Source organism: Alligator sinensis, unplaced genomic scaffold (assembly GCF_000455745.1).
Source record: "Alligator sinensis unplaced genomic scaffold, ASM45574v1 scaffold629_1, whole genome shotgun sequence".
Lineage (NCBI taxonomy): Eukaryota > Metazoa > Chordata > Crocodylia > Alligatoridae > Alligator > Alligator sinensis.
Window position 1 is genome coordinate 160,890 of NW_005843123.1, and position 19,853 is coordinate 180,742.

The 19,853-nt window shown below is 49.4% G+C and overlaps 1 protein-coding gene across 1 annotated transcript in view; it reads left to right on the plus strand.

Moving 5' to 3' along the window:
- Positions 1 to 19,853, plus strand: part of TTBK1 (tau tubulin kinase 1) — a 288,592-nt gene that overhangs the window by 128,505 nt on the left and 140,234 nt on the right. Inside the window, exon 6 of the mRNA XM_025193892.1 lies at positions 10,505 to 10,609. Coding sequence (XP_025049677.1) covers positions 10,505 to 10,609 — 105 coding nt within the window. The remainder of the gene's footprint in view (positions 1 to 10,504; positions 10,610 to 19,853) is intronic.

Consider the following 19,853-nt stretch of genomic DNA (forward strand, 5'->3'; position numbering starts at 1 on the left):
GCAGGAGGCAGTGAGTCTCAGGCTGATGTGAGGCTGGTGACAGTGCTACTGGTTGGATGGGAGAGGGTAGATGGCTACAGTTGCTTTCTACTTCACTGTTGTAACACAGACATACGCCTCTGCAGAGGTAGCCACCCTGTCCAGGAAGGACTGGCACAACTTTGTGATGGACTGAGCCTCAAAAGCTTTCTGAAGAGTTGATAGCAGCTCTCTGATCAAACCTGCTGGCACTCATAGGCAGCAAACCAACTTTCAGTAATAATGACTTGGTGTCTGAAGGACTCCACAACGTCCTGCAGCATCTGATCTTGTTCGTCTTGACTGTGTTTTCAACTACAGGACATCCTCTGAGCAGTTGGGTCCCTTTGTGTCCTTGGAGCAACATCAGTGTTTGAACCTCCTAAACTCTCATGGGCAAGAGGTAACTGTGAGGAGTGAACATAGTAGAAGGAACCTTGAGTGTGTTTCCATAGGGAGCAGATAATGCATCTCGGTGCTGAATTCCTGCGCATGCTCTGCAGACAGGTAGACGCCATTGAATTGATGGCAGAGCAGACTTTGAAATTGTTACAAACTTCTAGATATTTGGGGAAGAACTGAGCATCTTGGTCACTTCCACGGGCAAGCAGGACAAGATCAGGGCCATGTCATGGTTAGCATTATCTTAGCTATCTAGTCTCAGCTAACTACCTGTATTTCACTTCCACTCTCACTCTGGAGGTTCCTGTTAGGAAGGCACCTGCACCATTATCTGCCCCTGTATCAGGACACCATGTCTCTGGTCAGTCTCCCTGGTAGAAATGTCCCAATAGTGCAGGGGGGAGCATTTTGAGCTTGCTGGTGGCAACCCTGTAAGATATGTCATGCTGCTTCTGTGAGCACTTGTGTCAACATACACCCTATAGTCATGGAAGGTGTAACAGAGGTGTGAGCAGACAGCAAAGCAGTCTGCAGGTGGCTGCAATCCCAATCAGGCACAACTGCCAGATTGGGAACAGGGCCCAGCTGTTCCCTCTAAGAACAGGGCTCTCAGCAGTGGAGCCTGCAGTTTGGTGCTAGCAGCCAAAGGGAGAACATCACTCAGCTGGCGCTGCTGCTTATAACACCTTGGAGATACAGGGAAGGAGCAATGGGGAAGGTGGAGGTTCCTGGTCCTGGGGAATGACCTAAAACTACACCCTGCTGGGGCTGGATGTTGTGGTGCAGCTGCTGGTGGTGGGGCAGTCCTCAGGAAATGCTACACTTGTGCCTCCTCGATGAAGGGTGAGTAGGGGGTGCTGGAAAGCCTCAGCCCCCACTGCCTTGTGGGTTACCCTTTGGAGGGGAAAGGCTAGGGGAATACACCCTGAAGTCAAAGCAAGGGTCGAGGCTCACAGTGAGTCCTGAGGCAGGGCCCAGGTCAGGAAGGGACCTGAGGCAGTGCCCAGTTTCACTGCAAGTCCTGAGGTGCATGAAGGAGCCAAGGCTCTAGGGGGGTGGGTCCCTAAACCTGTGAGGGAGGTAGATGTGAGGCTTCTCAGGGAAGGGGATTAAGGAGATTGAAGCCCAGTGTTGGGCAGGGGATTGAGGCCCTAGTGCAGGGGTGTGATGGGACCAAGAGGGTCCCGTGCTGGGTATGGAGCCTGAGGAAAAGATAGGGGCTGGGAGCCCTGAGCAGGGCATTATGCATCCCAGTGTGAGGGCATAGGGATTGAGAGTCCCGTTGTAAAGCACTGGTGTGAGGGCATGGGAGTGTGGATCCCAGTGTGAGGCACTGGAGTAATATGGATGACATCTTTGAGGTATGGGACATGGTATATGGAAGATCAGAGCCGTGTATATAGGCCCTTGGCATCAGGGCAAGTAAATGGGCAGCCTCTTGCCTTGTAAACAACTTTCATTAAGTTTCATCAAAGGCATGGCAGGTGAAGTAGGCAGGCGGTTTGCACTGAAACAAGTGGCCAATGATCAGACTGGCCCTGGGACGGCCACTAGTTACAGAATGGAATAGCCAACTATGGTGGCTCCCTGGGAAAAATAGTAATTCCATGGAACATATGTGATACTTTGGGAACCTTATTATGCCTGTGTTACTGATTGCTAGGAGTTCTGGCAAAACTATTAGTGAAAGCAAGGACTGATCACCAGGGATCTGGGTTTTCCATTTGCCATGAAGTAATGCCTCATGGGGTCATGGACCGCAGGGTGAAGAGCAGTTGTTCCTTAAGGACACAATCCTTGGTGCACAGAAGTTGTCCTTACCTGTATGCAAAAAAGGTGGCACAGGGGCTGGGAGGCCATCTTGGCTTGATAGAGAAGTTGCAGGTCTTCTGAAATAGAAAAGGGAGGCTTGCCAATGATGGAAGCTAGGAATAGAACCCAAGGAGAACTACATAAGATTGGCCCACACCTGTAGGGGACAGATTAGAAAAGCAAAGGCAGTGACTGAATTCAGGTTAGCAACCAAAATCAAGCACAGTAAGAAGTCCTTCTATAGGTACAGGAGGAAAACCAGTGGAAACATTGAGCAGTAGTCCCATGTATCTGGACATCTGATCACCAACACCCAAGGAGAAAACTGAACAATTACTTTGCGTCTGTATTCTACCAGTCTAAGAGTAATAGCCTGCTGAATGCAAATATGACACAGAATAGTCACAGTAGGGATGATCACCTACCAACAATCAATGTAGAGCTGGTGAAAGAACAGCTAGAGAGGCTGGATATTTATAAGTCAGTAGGACTGGAGGAACTCCATCTCAGAGTGCGGAACAACCTAGCCAAAGTCATCACAGGACAGCTGGTGAACCTCTTTGAGAATTCATAGCACTTAGGAGAGGTCCCAGAAGACTGGAGGAGGACCAATGTTGTACCCATATTCAAAAAGGGGAGGAGAGAGGACCCAGGGAACCACGGGCCAATCAGCCTGACCTCAATCCCAGAAAAAAATCCTCAAAAAATGTCTCAAGGAGTCCATATGCAATAAGCTAGTATAAGGCAAAATTCTGAATGACACCCAGCACAGTTTTGTTGTGGGTAGGTCATGTCTGACTAATAGGCCTGTGCGAATAGGGAAGTATTCAATTCAGGTTTGGCTGATTCAGAGGACAGTGATTTGATTCAGAGATTCGTATCACTGTCCTGAATCGATTTGGCTGAGTCGGCTTCAGAAGATTTGGCGCCGATTCAGATATATTCAGTGATTAGGATTGGCCGGGGAGAAGCAGGCACAGCTGGATGGCTGCAGGTTCTCCTGCAGCTCCTCAGGCTGTGCCTGCCTCTCCCCAAGTGGGGGGAGCCATGGGAGAAGCCACCATGGCTGCTGTGCTCAGCCCCATCCACCACCCCGCCCCAGCCTAGTCCCAGCACTTTAAATTAAAAAAAAAAAAGAAAAAAAAAAAGCGCCCTGTATTCACTGGCTGCAGGACCAGTGGTTGGGGCCTCTGGCCACTTGTGGCAGAGCCTCCCCCCTGCCCCCAGCGCAGGGCAGTGGGGATTGCCTGCCCCTGCCTGGCACCCGCGCAGCAGCTGCCCCATGGCACGGGTGCTGTGCAGCTCGGCAGGGCACTGTGCACTGTCTGGAAGCTGGGGCCACTGGGGTGATTGCTGCTGGACTCCAGCTGACACATGGAGCTGCCCCAGCTCCCATACAGTGCATAGTGCCCTGCTGACCCATGCTGCACCCATGCCATAGGGCAGCTGCCGTGTGGGTGCCAAGTGGGGGGAGCAATCCCTGCTGCCCTCCACTGCATTGTGCTGCATGGGGGGCTCTGCCAGAGCCGGTGATTATGGTGCTTTTTTTTCTTCAGACAGGGCATGGGACTGGGCAGGGCAGCCATGAAGATTTCATGGCTCTTCTGGCTGTGCCTGCCTCTGTCCCAGCAGGGGCAGCCACGGGGGCTATGCCCTAGTGTTCCTTGCCTAGCCGGCATGGGGGGTGGGGGGCAGGGTGTGATACAGGCACAGCTTGCTCTGGGTAGCAGCAGGGCACCTGCATCAGCTCTGGGAGTGGCAGCTCTGCCCTGCTTCCACTTGTCCCCTTCCACCTGGAGCAAGCTGCACCCGCATTCCCCCCCCCCCCCGGTGCCGTGTCTGGGCAAGTGGCATCAGGACAGTGCTCCCGTTCACAGTGCTGCCATGCCTGCATCCCATGCCCCCCCTGCCCCAGCTGGGCAGCTGCACTCCCTCCCTCCCCCATGCTTCATCCCTCCCCTACTCCCTCAACCTCAACAGAATTACCAGCTGGAGGCAGCTGTCAGCTGAATCTCCGAATTGGCTGAATCTTTTCCGAAGCTTTTCCATATAGATTCAGATACTTCAAATCGATTTGGAGCTTTTACTTGGTCTCTTGATTCAATTCGGATTTGGAGATTTGGTCCCTGAATCAGACCAAATCACCTCCAAATTGAATCAGCTACCGAAGCTTTGCACAGCCCTACTGACTAACCTCATCTCCTTCTATGACCAGGTTACTCACCACCTGGGTAAGGGAGATGAGGTCGGCATCATTTACGTGGACTTTAGGAAGGCCTTTGACTTGGTGTCCTACAAGGTTCTCAGGGTAACACTAGGGGACTATGGGCTCAACAATTCAATGGTCAAACGGGTGGGAAACTGGCTGGAGGGTCAGAGCCAGAGACTACTAAAAGACGGATCTGTATCGACCTAGAGGAAGGTAGCCACTGGGGGTCCCCCAGGGTTTGGTACTTGGACCAGCGCTTTTCAACATTTTCATCAATGATCTGGGTGTGGGGCTGAAAAGCACACTGGCAAAGTTCACTGATGACACTAAGCTGTGGGGAAGTATGGCCATGCATCAGGGTAGGCTGACGATTCAGGCAGACCAAGATGAATTAGTTAGATGGGCGGACCAGAACCAGATGCTCTTCCACGCTGAGATGTGTCAAGTACTAAAATCTGCAACAAACCTACAGGCTCAGTGGTGCTATGATAGCTATGACTGAAAGGTACCTGAGGGTCATAATTGACCATAAAATGAATATGAGCCACCAGTGTGATGCTACAGTTAGGAGAGCAAAGAAGTTTGCAGACTGGATATGAGGAAAAACTTTTTGACGATTCATGTAACCAGACTCTGGGATAGACTTCCAGAGGGGGTGGTGCAGGCACCTATCCTGGAGATCTTCTAAAGGAGACTGGATGCACATCTTGCTGGGGTTATTTGACCTCGGCAGTCTTTCCTGCTCAGAGCAGGGGGGCCAGACCCGATGATCTCACAAGGTCTCTTCCAGCCCTAAACTTCTGTGAAAAATGTGGATATTTATCCTTTAAAGGAGAAAAATGTGGGAAACTGTGAGTTCCCCCTTGCAGGCTGGGGAGTTCCAGTCTGCAAGGGGCTCTTTGGGGCTGAGGGGAGCAGCATGCAGGGGGCGCTACGTACCTATGTGCATGTGCACAGATGCATGTGGCCAGCAATACAGCCAGGCAGCGGTGATGGAGTGCAGTTCCCCCAGCTGCTTGTATGTTAGTCTGGGGGGGTGGGGCATAGATGATGTGTCAGTGGGGAGGCAGATTGAGGTGGCCACAGTGAGGGGGGGAGGGGGGCAGGGCTGGGGGCTGGGGCTGGGGGCGTGAGACAGGAATGCACAGCCATAGGGCCCAGCCAGGGAGCCACAGGAGGCTCATATAGGGGGAGGTGGAGGGGCTGGCTCCCCACTACTGCATGTATTCCTGGATAGGGGACATTTACCTCCCCCCCAGATATGTGCACGGGGTGGGGGAGGATGCGGGCTGCCTGCTGTAGGGCCCTGCTGCCCTCCCCCACAGGCCTCCATGGCTCAGCTGGCGGGACCCAATGCAGGAGAGTGGAGTGGGGCGGAGAGGCCCAGTGCCACCTCCACCACAGCTGGGAGCCCCCTGCCAAGTGCACTGCCAAGGTGAGGCACGCCCCGCTTGCGTGGCAGCAGTAGGGGTTGCCTCACTGTGGTGGCAGTAGTGTCACCACTGAGCCTCCCTGTCCAGCAGGGAGCCCCAAACCTACAGTGGGCAGACCACATTTGCTTCCTCTCCCCACAGGCTCTCCTCAGTTCCACTCTGGCTGTGCTGCCTGTGGGGTTGGGGGTGAAGGGGCAGGCTTCATGCTCTGCTCCAGCTGAAGGAGTCACCGGGTCACATAGCCGGTGGGGGTCCCCTCTATCAGGGGTGGCGGGGCAGGGAGCTATGGGTCAGGAGTGAGGGGCACCAGCAGGGCCAAGGGGCTGTCGGTTAGGAGTGAGAGACACTGGTAGGGCTTAGGGGCCTGTGGCTTGGGAGTGAGGGGCAATGGCATGGTTGGGGCAGGGCACCAGCATATTAGGGCTGCTCAGCTCCACAAAGGGAGTGGGGGGAAGGAATGCTGCAGCTGGACCTGCATCCTGGTGAGTGAAGGAGGCGGGGAGCTCTGATTTTTTTTCATGATAAAAAAACCAAAATCAAACACCAAAATATATAGGTATTTGAATTGATTTTTAGTATAATGATTGAGACACTGGTAGGCTTCCAAATTGCTTAAAAATTATAAATACATCAATAAAACATTCTGTTCAACTGATACCTATATATGTATCTTGGTGTTTCATTTTAATCGTTGAAAAATTCCACAGATTTTTGGGTTTTTTAATGAGAGAATTTAGGATTTTTAAACAGAGAAAACTAGGATCCCTGCCGATCACATCCTGAACAGGATTACCTTGCACTCTCCCCTGCAAGCTCTCTCCTAAAGAATGATACCCAATTCTATGCCCTACCAAATGCACTGGACCCCACAGTGACCATGACCCTGATCTTTGAGCAAGACTTGGAATCTTGAAGCATGACAGCTTTCATGACCACCCAAAATGGCTGCCCAGTCTCACTCAGGTGAGGCAGCTGCTGTTCCAGCACCTGAACAATGACAGTTTTCTCTGGTGCTGGGCCCACCCATGACTGGCCCCCACAGAGTAGTGTATGACACTGCCACCTGCCATATTGACTGCCACTAGCTACATTGGCCTTTGAGGGGTGGGGATGTGGGATGGCATAGGGTCACAATTTATTTTACACCTTCATCCCCCCCTGCCATCTCGGGGAGGTTTACCCCTTCTGCCACCTTTCTGCTTATGTGCAGATATGACTAAATAAAACCTTGTCTTTGTGTATCAACAATGCCTTTGGTGGGCAGGGATGCAGGGCAACAAGGGGCTGTGGTCTCTTCTATACCTTTCCTCCCCCTCAGGGTTTACCCCCTCTATCCCATTTCTGCATGTGATCAGATGGACCTAATAAAAGCATTTGTTTGTGTATTTTTGTGTGTGGATGCCCTAAAAAGCTGTCCCAGGTGGTTGGACCCTGGTTGCACAGGCGGGAGCTCTACCACGCTCATCCCTAGGTACTGGTGCACAGAAGTCAATTGGCAGTAACTAATATCCCTGGCCTAGGGTGAAGATGGCCCCTTGAAATGTACTGAAATACCTCAGGGCATGTGAAACATACAGAGTTGGGGAGGTGAAAAGGAGGGGGTGGGCTGCAAGCTGCCATTGCTAGTCAGGGTGGTTTGGGGATGGAGTAGGGCTGATGGATTGGGTTTCCACTAGGGGTGCACCGATTAGAGATTTTTTTGGGCCGATACTGATGGCTGATTTTTAATGAGCCATATCAGCCAATACCAATCTGATTGCCGATATGTAGCTGGGCGGCTTGGAGAGCAGCGTCTGCCTGGTAAGTCTGTGCGGGAAGGGGCAAGGGAGGAGGGAAGGGATGGGTGGGCAGATCAAGGTTCCTGTGGTGAGGGAGGGAGCGGGGCTGGGGCTGGGGCAGAGGCAGGTACTGCACAGCTGGGGTGGAGTGCAGGATGGAGCCTTGAGTGGCTTGTCCATTGGGTATGGCGGGGGGTCCCTCTCACTGTTATGCACACCCCAGGAGGGCATGGGGTGTGCCCCCGGATCTGCATGTGGGGTGAAGGCAGGCAGCTGCTGTGGGCTGGGGCCGGGGTGGCACCGGGCTCTTCCCAGTGAGGGGCTAGACCAGGCAATGCTCGGGATGGGCAGCGGTGGCATTGGGATGGGGGCTATGTGGGGGGCTGTTGCCCCCCTTCCAGCACCACCACTTCCCTCCCCAAGTGTAGCCCTGGCTGTCCCCGGCCCCAGCCTGCAACAGCAGCCTGCCCTTGCCCTGCACATAGATCTGGGGGCAAACATTCCCTATGCCCTCTGAGGGTGCGTGCAGCGGTGGGATCTGCCCCATCTATGCCTCTGCCTCTGCCCCTGCCCCAGCTCCACTCCCTCCCTCACTGTGAGGGCCTTGATCTGCCCCCCCCCAATGCCCTTCCCTCACAAAAGACTTGCCAGCTGAACCAGGATGCTCTCTATGCTGCAGGGCTGCACTCGTGGTTGCCTGCATGCTGAGCTGTGGCTGTGCGCATGCACAGGGCATTTATCGGTGAAATTATTGGCCACATCAGCCAAAAAGCCAATTGCTGATACTATCAATTTTTCTTACATTGGTCCCGTATCAGATTGGCACTGATATATCAGTGAACCTCTAGTTTCCACTGATGGCTTCTCCTGCATGAATTGACCCTTAATTGAGTTAACTCTAACTGGCCCAGCCATTGAGTGCCTTAATTGGCCCATCAAGCCCATGTACAATTGCTGTGGTCCAAGCACCAATTCTCATGTCCTCTGCATTGCACAGGACACAATGCTCACTCCCTTCTGGTGAATCCCAGGGCTAGGGGGCAAGCTGTACTGATTGCCACCCTTGTACCTAGGCACTTTACTGAGCTATGTGCCACCTTCAGAGCAAGCCCTGAGTCACCCCCAAGCCAAGAGACACCCCACCAGTCACCTTTTCCCCTAATGTTGCTGAAACTTACCAGTGGCTGTTGCTGAGTTGTCCGTGTCTACCTGCTTGATGAGATTCTCACCCAAGGTGTTTCTATCTTGTATATCCTGGCTGTGGTTCTGGGTCAGAGTAAGGATCTGGGTAGGGAACAATTACACTGAACATGCATCCTCATGCTCCTCCATGGCCATGTAAGCATCCATTGTCATTGTCACAGTCAATATTGTGCCACACTGGGCCCATAGATGTGTAGTGCACAGTATGGCAGGGAGTGATGATGTGGTCTGCCTCAAGGATCTCAACGTCTCTTCCCACTAGGGGACCATGATCCTTGTGGCAACAGAAACCTTGTTAGCATCCCTGTCCTGAGCATACTGCGGCTTCATGCTTTTGATTTTAGTGCAGATCTGCAGCCAGTCCCACTATTGTCCCCAAGCCACCATCTGAATCGCAATGCTCTCATAGATCACCTGGTTTCAATGGTTGCCCTTCCCACCCTTGGAGGTGGTGCCAGTGGCTCTCTCCTTGCCCCCAATCATGATGAGGTCATCCTGTCACAAGTCCAGTCCATGGGCCTCTTGCAAGGGGTCCAAAGAGGGCATTCTCTGGTTTGTTTTGTTTTGCCAAACTAGGTGTTCACTTTCTGCACTGGAGTGTGTGAGCAAAGATGGCAGGCTTCGGTGAACTTCAGGCTTTCAATGGGTTCCATGTGAGCTGGGGAGTTATCTCCTAGTGGGTGGTGGGGTTGGTACCATCTGCTGGGGCAGTAGAGTTCAGGCAGGTGCATAGATCAATCCTTGAAGTAGGGGGGAAAGGGGGGAATGGTGCATCCTGGGAAGCTGGAGGACTGCAAATTTTTCATAGCATCTTTATGGATGGATCAGGCTGACAGTACAGGTGTTACTTAATAATATCTAGAGATACTCCTTGCACAAAAGTCCTAAGTTTGCTATGGTACAAGTGCATTTAGTATGTGTTTTACTGCTTGAATCAGTGGACCCATGTGTTTTAAGTGCATTCAGTGTGTACTAAGTGTCCTGTGCAACATGGCCCTGAGCTGGGACATGGCTGGTCTCTCACAGGTGAGACTGACCCCACCTCCTTTAACAGGCCAGGCACCTTGTGATAGGCTGCAGCATTGACTTGCTGTACCAGTTTATACAGGTGAATATCAGGCCTGATATGCTTAAGTTTTGCAAATATTCAGGTCATTTAGTGCTCATTTAATACTGTGAGTACCTTCTGCCCACATTGCAGCATGCTGAACCCTTTCTTCCCAGGGTAACTCCAGTCTACTGTGTAAATAGTGATGTTCCATGTTCATTACAGATGTAATGGCATGGAATAGTAATGCTTTGCACGTTCACTGAAATTTTGTTAAACTCACAAACTCTGGGTTTGCAATAAATATCTGAAGATGCCATAGTAATTTCCCCAAAGACTAAATTCTTGATATGGAATCCTCAAACCCAGCTCAACTGCAGAATTATCTTCCACTTCTTGAGACTAACCTGAGAGCATCTCAGTTTCTTTGCCTGCGGATTGCATTGAACAATCTGGCAAATGCATTGGAGATGGCTTAAAAATTGCATTTCTATCAGAGGCATGTTCCTGGTTGTACAGTGTAGTTGTGAGAATCCTGAGTTTTGCATGTGAATGGCTGTGGCTATCTTACTGATCATTTTGTTTGAATTCTTTTGTCTAGTCCAATTTTGCCATGGGTCGCCTACCTTCAACCTACAGGAAATGCTACATGTTAGACTTTGGTCTGGCTCGGCAATACACCAACACCACTGGGGAAGTCCGGCCCGTAAGTGACATCTTTTCCGTCTCTGCTTCCACTAAGGCAAGGAAAGGATTGTTGTTGTGTTGTTTATCCTTGTTATGCTGGTTCATGTACTTGAACTCTGTCTTTTAAAGAGTCAGGAGTGGGAGGAGACTGGAGGATGGGCTTGATTGAGCTTGGAACAAGGACATGTTGCAAAATATCTGTAATTTTTTTTCTTAAGCTAATAGTATTTCCCTCACACGTGAAATATTTGCTGAATGCATGCTGGCCCGGAGGAAGGGGTGGAGGGAGCATGCGCTGTCCCAGTGGTAACCCCAACTCCAGTAGAACAGTCACACTTGAGAACTTTCAACAGTTTCTTGGGGAACAGGGCTGGATATCCCCTTTAAAGCTGTTGGATGGAGTCAGAATAAGCATATTAAGGGAGTTCTGTTCTCTGAAAGATAGACATAAGCTTCAAAAAAGCTCTGGGCTTTCACAGCTGTCAGGACATCTGATCTTTACCCTAGCTCTCTGCTTTTGTGGCCATTGCCTGATTTTGGATTTTATGGGCAGGAGGATTTTGGTATGCTTGCTTGGGAGGACATGAGGGGAAGTAACTTGCTGCACATAATTATATATATTACTAGCAGATTGCCTGTCAAGCATGATGGGGGTGGGGGAGGGGGCAGAGGCCTGCTTTGGCACCCCCTGCCACCCCAGGTTGCGGTCTGACTCTCCCCACTTCCCCACCCTCGCTGCCTCGGGTTTGGGCCCACTCCCTCCCTTCCCCGCCTGCTGCTTCAGGCTCAGGATCAATCCCCTCCTCCCTCCCCCCACCTGTCATTTTGGGTCCGGTTCCCCCCCGGCTGCTTGGTGCTGGCCCAGGACTGGGGTAAGGGGGGGAATGGTGAGCTTGCACACGGCAGCGACCAGTGGCTGGTGGGTGGCCATGGTAGGAGCAGGCAGCAGCAGCAACGGCAGCCAGGGCCCCCTCCCCTCCCTCCCTCCCTCCCCTCTTCCCCATTACCTCCCCCTCCCTGCCTGTTGTTGTTCAGGGTGGCCGTGCTCCGGCCCCTCAGTCCCTGCTGTCATGGCAATGCTCCTCTGTGTGGGGGGACAATGCCAGTGCTGCGCCACCAGCACCCTGTGTTGCCATTGCCTTCAATGAACAGGGCTGGGGGGGAGGAGCCAGGCCAGTGCTGCTGGCCTCACCTCCCCACTCTGTTCTCTTTGTCATCGTGTTGCTCTGGTCCTCGCTGTCCCCCTCTACCTCCAAGGAGTGGGGGTGGGGTGAGGCCAGTGCTGTTGGCCTTGCCCCTCAGCTCTGCTCCTTCAGACCCTGCTGTCATGGCAGCGCTCCGCTGTGTGTCTCTGTCTGTTGGAGCACTCTGATTGGCTGCCAAGACAACCAGTTAGAGTTTGAATAAAGCATTACGAACAGACAGACAGACAGACTAAGGCTTTTATAATATTAGAATTATCAGGTCATTTTGGGGGGGTAAGCCATGAAGATATAACATCCTCCAAAGCAGTATGTAACTCCAGATTCTACTACATTTCACAGTGAGCACTGCTACTTTGGTCTCGGAACAAGTTGCTTTCCACTGTCAGAACGAAAACATGGAGAGCTCTAAGAATCTGTCTGCCTATCTTCCCAGCAGTGCACCTTTTGGCTCTATGTCCTCACCTGTCCATGGTACCTCTGGTGTTTCTACAGTGTTAACAGTGCGAGGGTTAGACTGAAAGTCCATCTTTAAGGCAAGAGAAGATGATGGAATAAGGAGAGGAGCTGTTAGCACCTCTTCTTTGTGAGTCTTGCTCTGAGCAAGACTCACATTTAATCACTGAGGAGTTCAAACACAGCTGCTACTTATTTGTTTTGGATTTTTGTTTAATAATATATTCCTTTGTAAAAATCTCTGCTAGGGAATCTATAAGCTTCTTGCTTTGTACTTGAGGGCTGGAGCATGTCCCAAAGGTTATGCTGGAGGAAGGAGGGGGAGCCTGGGGACCTCTAAGGCACCAGCAAGGAAATGATATGAGGAGTGGCAAGTGAACTGGACCTGTGAATTAACCCGTTGCAGACTCCCAGTTGGACAGGCCCAACTTACAGAATGTGCCACCATCTTTCCCTCAGTTTTTGTGTGGATTGGAGATAATGACCATTTTACATGGAGCCCTTTCCAAAACCATATTCCATCCATTATTTCACAGATTCCTGTTCAAAATTCTGACCCCACTCTTATGGTCTCCAATTATTTCTGAAGCTTTCCTTGTGAAATATGGACTTTGGTTTCTCACAAAGTATACCTGGCAGTGGGCTACACCCTGTTTTACTTTGTATGCCTAAATGTCATGTATACTGCCACATAACTGCAGTTGTTAGAACTTATATTATTTGGGATTTAGTTTTACTCTGTGGTGAAACTGAATCACCCTGTTTGCATACCTTCCAGAAATAAAACACAGAAGTATGTGTCCCACCCTTTGTCCCAATGGTTAGAGTATTTGCCTAGGAAGTAAAACACCCAAGTTCTGGACCATCCTTCTGGAGAGATTTTAGCTTGTATTTCTGGCTTCCTTACACAGTGCTATAACCAACAGGACACATTTTCCAAACTTACTGAGCAGCTAGGAGAAGGTGAAATGTGGGACCTGGAGTAAATAATGCAAAAGAGAGAGTAAGTGTTTCAGAGAGATGGTTGGTTCCCTCAAAGGGGTTCTGGGTTCTAGCTTCAGCCCCTGCTCCCAATTAGGCAGAAACTCCCATGGTACTTTTTGTCATGTTTATCCAGTGAATATTAAATGTAAGAGCAGGGCTTTGGGTAATGCCTAGCAAGTGATCTAATGTTTAAAAAGCTCATTTAAACCTCCAGTGGCTAAGGGAGTGGGAGGATCTAAAACCCAGGTCACCTACTCCCTTGGCAGCTGCCCTTACCATAAGGCTACATGGTGGGAGAGTCTTCCTCATCACTTCCAGTATGGACACATGCAGAGTGACTGTTTTACTGTAGGGTGAAATAGAATCCCAAACTATGCATAAATGGCCAAAACTGGAGTTACATGGTACTGTGCATGCCAAATACATGCCAAACATATTTATGTCCACAGTTTATTTCTTGTTAGCTCAATTATGTTCTCTTTTTGTAAACGGAGAGCCATTTTTTCATTTGGTTCTTGCTTTGAGTTAATTTTCTTTTCCTGTTATTCACTTTCAAACAACATTCCTGGCTTCTTTAGAAATATATCTAAGTAAATTACTTCAAGGCCACGTCTTTGGGAATGGAGTTACAATCTAGGTTTGCTGGCTTTAAATTTAGAAAGCCCTTCAGGTACATCTCTATGAGTATGCAATATGTCTCAAAGAAAATAGTTGCTAGGACTGGTGCTACATCTGGACCATACAATAGAACGTTGGGATCTAGGACTCTACATGAAGATGCAGTGCTATTTTACTCACCCTGTTATGAGCGTGCTGAGTTGAGAGTGATCTGAGGGCTCCGTTTGTCCCCAGAAGACAATTGTTTGTCCCCAAACACCAGTTTAACTCCCGTCCCAAACCCACACTCAAAGCTGGGGATGCAATGATGAAAATAAAAAACTCAGCAATACAAATGTTGACTTTGGTTCCTTTTAATAGAATCATAGAAAATCAGGGTTGGAAGGGACCTCAGTAGGTCATCTAGATCAATCCCTTGCTCAAAGCAGGACCAGCCCCAACTAAATCATTCCAGCAAAGGCTCTGTTGACCAAGGCCTCAAAAACCTCCAAGGAGGGATATTCCACAACTTCTCTAGGTAACCCATTCCAGTGTTTCATCACTCTCCTAGTCAAAAAGTTTTTTCCTAATATCCAACCTAAACCTCCCTTGCTGCAACTTGAGACCATTGCTTCTTGTTCTGTCATCCGTCACCACTGAGAACAATCTAGCTCCATCCTCTTTGGAGCCATCCTTCAGGCAGCTAAAGGCTGTTATTAAATCCCCTCTCAGTTTTTTCTCTTCTGCAGTCTAAATAAGCCCAGTTCTCTTCTCAGAAATTATGTGCCCCAGCCCCCTAACCATTTCGTTGCCCTCTGCTGGACATTCTGCAATTTGTCCACATACTTTCTGTAGGGGGGACCCAAAACTGGACACAGTGCTCCAGATGTGGCCTCAGAAGTGCAGAATACTTCCCTTGATCGCTGGCAATGCTCCTACTAATCCAGCCTAGTATGCTGTTAGCCTTCCTGGCAACAAGAGCAGACTGTTGACTCATATCCAGCTTATTGTCCACTGTAACTCCCTGGTCCTTTTCTGCAGAGCTGCTGTTTAGCCAGTTGGTCCCAAGCCTGTAACGGTGCATTGGATTCTTCTGTCCTAAGTTCAGGACTTTGCACTTTTTCCTTGTTGAACCTCATGACAAATGCACACTAGCAATGCACACCAACTTCAGCTTCAGCCACATGCTGCTCCGGATGGGACGGAGCCAGCCAGGTTGGCACCAGCCAGCAGAAGCGGCGGCGGAGCCGTGTCCCACTCGGGACTGACAGGTAGGGGGAAAGTGCAGCTGAGCCCCTGGTGCTCGGTCTAGGCTCATCCTGTCCCAAGTGGCACATGGCTCCGCTGCCACCTCTCCTTCCTGGTGCTGACTGGGCCGGAGCTGTGGCCCAGCTGCTGCTTCCCCTCCCTAGTGCCAGCCCAGCCTGAGCCTGCATGGCACAAGCGGCATGGCATGGCCCAGCAGCTGCTTTCCTGGGCTTACGTGCAGGGTAGGTCCCTTTCCAGTCCCGTGCAGCAAAGCAGAAGCTGGCCCTTCCCCTCCTTCCCCTCACTGGTGCCACAGGTTCTGGCCCAGCCTCTCAACCCCTCTCAAGCTGCAGGCGTGGCCTGAGCCAGGGGTGGGGCAAGGCCAGCTGGGTCAGGCTGAGGTCAGGGTTGGTTGCCTTGCAACCAGAACCCAAGTAAACAGCCTGAGGTGCTGCAGCTGGTGGCTAGGTCTGCCGGCTGCTGCTGGAGGCTTTTAGAGGCAGGTGCCCTTACCCGGGGTTTGAAGGGGCCCTGTAGGCCAGAGGGAAGTGCTTGGTGGGCCAAATCTGGCCCACGGGCCGTATTTTGCCCACCACTGATGTAGACCAACCCCCTTCTTGAATGAAGAGTGTAGGTGCTGGTATATCCTTCTCTCAGGAATGGCATATGTTTGGTCTTTTTGTATCACATCTGCTAAACAGTTATGCATTCTTTTGGCCAATACTTTTGCCATCAATTTATAGTCTGCTTTTAAAAGGGTTATGTCTTTCTTTTCCTTCTTGAATATCAAAATTATCACACCTTCTGGAAAATCCTCCCATATCTCCCCCCTCCATTATTTCCCAGTATGTCTGTCCCCAACCACTGCTAGATTTTTCATAGAATTCCACCAGAAATCAGTCTCTTTCTGGCGCTTTCCGTCTCTTGCAAGCTTTTAAGTAGTCCTCCACCTCTCTCATACTTAACTTCTCCTCTAACTTTTGTTTCTTTCCAGCTGCTATTCCTTCCTTTATCCCCTCAATGAACACCTTCATTTTTCCACCATCCATCCCACTTCTTTTATATAGCTCTTTATAAAACTCCACCACTGCATCCGACACGTTTACATTTTCTTCTGTTTGGATTCCTTCTTCATTTCTCACTGCTTTCAGTTCCTTCTTTATTTTCCTCAATTTTGCCAAAAAATACTTACGCTATCCTTCTCTTTTCTCCACCCAGTGTGGTCTGGTCAAGACGATTTTCTCATCCATTTTCCTTTTGAGCCATTTTTCAGTCTGTCACTTTATATCTTCCAAATCTTTTTTTCACTCATTCTTTGCTTACAACCTCCTTTAAGTCCTGGTTCATGGCTCTTCCACCATCTTCCTCACTTCTTTGACCAATATTTCTGAAAAATTCTCTTGTTCTACTCTTTATCATAGTTTACCACTCCAAGACATTTTGTAAAATTTGGGATGACTTTGTCCTGTCCTATTATTCAGTAATAACTGAACATTAACTTCCACATCATTTCCCCCTACCTTCAGTGTTTTTCTAAATTCACTCCTATTCTCAGTATGTGGTGATCACTGAAGGTTACATCTAAGACAGGGGTAACGCATAGGGGGTGCACGTGGGTGCATGTGCACCCCCTGAGCATGGCAGTGCACTCCCTGTAAAAGTAGTGGTCCCTAAGCTGTTCTGTATATGGAAGATTTTGCCTGCAAAGTAGGCGTGTGCTGCTGCCTGCTATACATAACATGCCTGCAGTCATTACATTACGTGCACCCGCATGCAGCCCCTACGCTCACCACCCCATCGCTGACACCGCCGGTGGCATCTGTGGATGGTCCATGGTTCCCACTGGCTGCCGCCACTGCTGCTGGTGGCAGCTGCAGGTGGTCACCGACACTTGGTCAGCGCTTGCCACCTCCTCCCCCACCACCGCCAACAGTTCCTCTGCTTACTGTCGCCGCACTCCTGCTGCTGCGTTCCTGCTGCTGCCGCTGCACTCCTGTCGCTGCCTAGCCCAACCAGCCACCGGGGGCACATGCTGTTCATGATCTCCTTCTTTCCAGTCCCTAACCCTTTTGATGTTAATACAAAAATCAGTCCTCAACACCTGTCTCCCACTTAGTTCCATCCTTGTAGTCACCTTTTCACTTGCCCGTTCATCTTTTAAATCTCCTTCTTTTATTATATTAATCAGTACTTTTGATGAGCTGTCTAGCCCTCCCTCCCCTCCATCTCCTCTCCTCTCCATCGTCTCAATAATGCAGTTGAAATCCCCCACCAGAATTTGCTGCTTACCTCTGCCTGCATACACTTCAAATTGGTTAAACACGGTGATCTTTACTTCTCTTTCAGCTCGTGTGTATGTATTAAAAATCTCTAACACTTTCTTTTCAAACTGCACCACCATCCATTTTAGTCTCCTTTCCATAATCATTTGCATGTGTCACACTTCCACTTCCTCACTCCTGAGCAAAATTGTGACTCCAGCCACTTTGTTTGCATACAGCCTCATATACCACAATGGTCCCCATCCCCATCTCTTTACAAAATGTTTGTAATCCCTCTCCCATGCGATTGCACACTCCTGGAAACATATTGGCTGCTACAGACACGAAAAAAAAATGGTGCTTTGCTTTCAGCTTGGTGCACTCCTCCACTGAGCACAGTGTATGCCCAGAAGGGGTATTACTGTTAGTTTGACCCAACATCTGTCTAGAGTTTTCTCTTTGGTGGGGCCTTTTGGTGCTTTTATCTAGTAGCTGATTGAACCAGCTTTAGACAATAGTGCCAAAAAGCCCCACTGAAGTGTTTGATCTATATGGACACTGGGGAGCTGAGTCAAACTGATGTGCTTCCTCTTCCTGTAAAGCACTATTTTTTTCACATCTGTCAGTGGCCATTATGTCTGCTTTGACCCCATTCAATATTGGCATAATTTTATCTCACCTTTTTCTCAGTCACATACTTCTGGCATTTATAGATGCTATACACAAATTCACGCTTGTCTATTTAAATTTCAAATCTCTACCATTTTACAAGTCTTCTATGCTACTACTTGATGCTGTTGACTCTAATCTTCCCCCTGTTCACATCCCCATAGCTTTTCCCAGTTGTTTTATTGCTTTAATATTTAAGAAAGTTTCCCCTGTCCCACACCTTTACCCTTCCCTCCCTCCCCTTTCCCGACCACATTAGCTCCACTGAACTTTTCATTAACCTGTTTCCCTCCCCATCTCTCTTTTTTTGTCTGCTGCCTTCTTTCTGAGCTTCATAGCATGTGATTTCTTTCTTTTGCCAACTTGACTTTCTCCTTTTTCCTGCTCTAGCCTCACTCCTTCCTGTATTGTCCTCTCTTCTTTCCCTTCTCACGCCTCAGTCTCAAAGTCATTTGTTCAACTTATCTTTCCTTCTTTTCCCTCCTCTGTCAGCTTGGCCACTTCACTTACTGAAATGTTACCCTCTTCCTCTCCAGGTCTTCCTTCTTTTGGTGTCTCATCCACTGTCATGATTTGTGCCTCAACATCTTCCTCTTCCCCGCTTTCCCTTTCTTGTCTCTGCTGCTCCTCTGTAGATTTAACTTTATTTGAGAAGGACCAAGGACATCAGCACTGTAAGTGTCCCTGTTCCCTGCAAATGACACACTTCAGTATTTCTTGGTATTCCATCGCCCTGTGCCCTTTCCCTTCATATCTGTAGCATATTGTGTGCTGACAGTATGTGTCCAGATATCCTTCCTGTGCACACTTGCTATGAAGTTTAGGCTTTCCAAAATACATTGTAAACCCTCAGTGTGGCCCCACTTGGATTACTGGTGGTAAGTGCGTTATTCCACCAGGATGCCTCTTATCTGCCCTCATTACCACCTGAGCTCTTCCTGATCCCATCCATATACAGTATTTATCATGTATTTTCTCAACCTGCATAGCATTTTGTACACAGTTCTTCAACTATTTTTCTGTCTCCTCCGTCTTAAGCGTGTCTTTGCACATTTGAATAAACATTGTCCTTTCCTCTTGTCTTTTCCCCTGCAATAAAACTTATCCCCTTAGTTCTTCTGTTTTGCCTACTGCCATATACATCTTCCAAAAATCCTCCTAACTTTCTCAGCTCCAATATGAAATTTCCCAAGACTTCCAATTAGGAAAGGCAACCAGGCTATTCAGATGTTCCTCTTTAACATCCCAAACTTCAAACAATATTTTTCTATAAATTCGTATCTATTCATTGTCCAACTTCTCTGTTCTCCTTCTCCTGCTACTACTGCTCTTATTCTCAGGTGTAGATTGCTTGCCATTCCATCTCTCCCTTCCTCCCATCTTCTTTCTCTTTGCAGATCTGGTTTATACCTCCCAGTAGTCTTCCTCTTCCTTTCAATCACTTTTTCATTTCTCATTTCTCCCTCCTGACTTCCTTGCCTCCTCTTCTCCTATTCTTCCTGCTGACCAGACTCTTCTCTCATTGCTTTCTTCAATAAAGCCTCCTCCAAAACCAGTGATCCCACCACACCTTTCTTTCCTACCTTCTTCTGTCCCTTTTTCTCCACTTTCATCCATTCTTCATCAGACTCTGGGTGTTCACTTCCACTTTCTGATTCACGTATCATCTCTTGGTCTACTTTCCCTTCTATAGCTGTCACTCTCCTTTCCAAGACTATCACTGATGCTGTTCCAGGCTCCAATAATTCCTCCTTCTCCTCCATCATGATGCTCTGTTGCTATCCCCCAAATGCTTCTGGCATAAGTCTAGGCAGTAGACTGTACCACCTCTGGGGGGAGCCTGTTC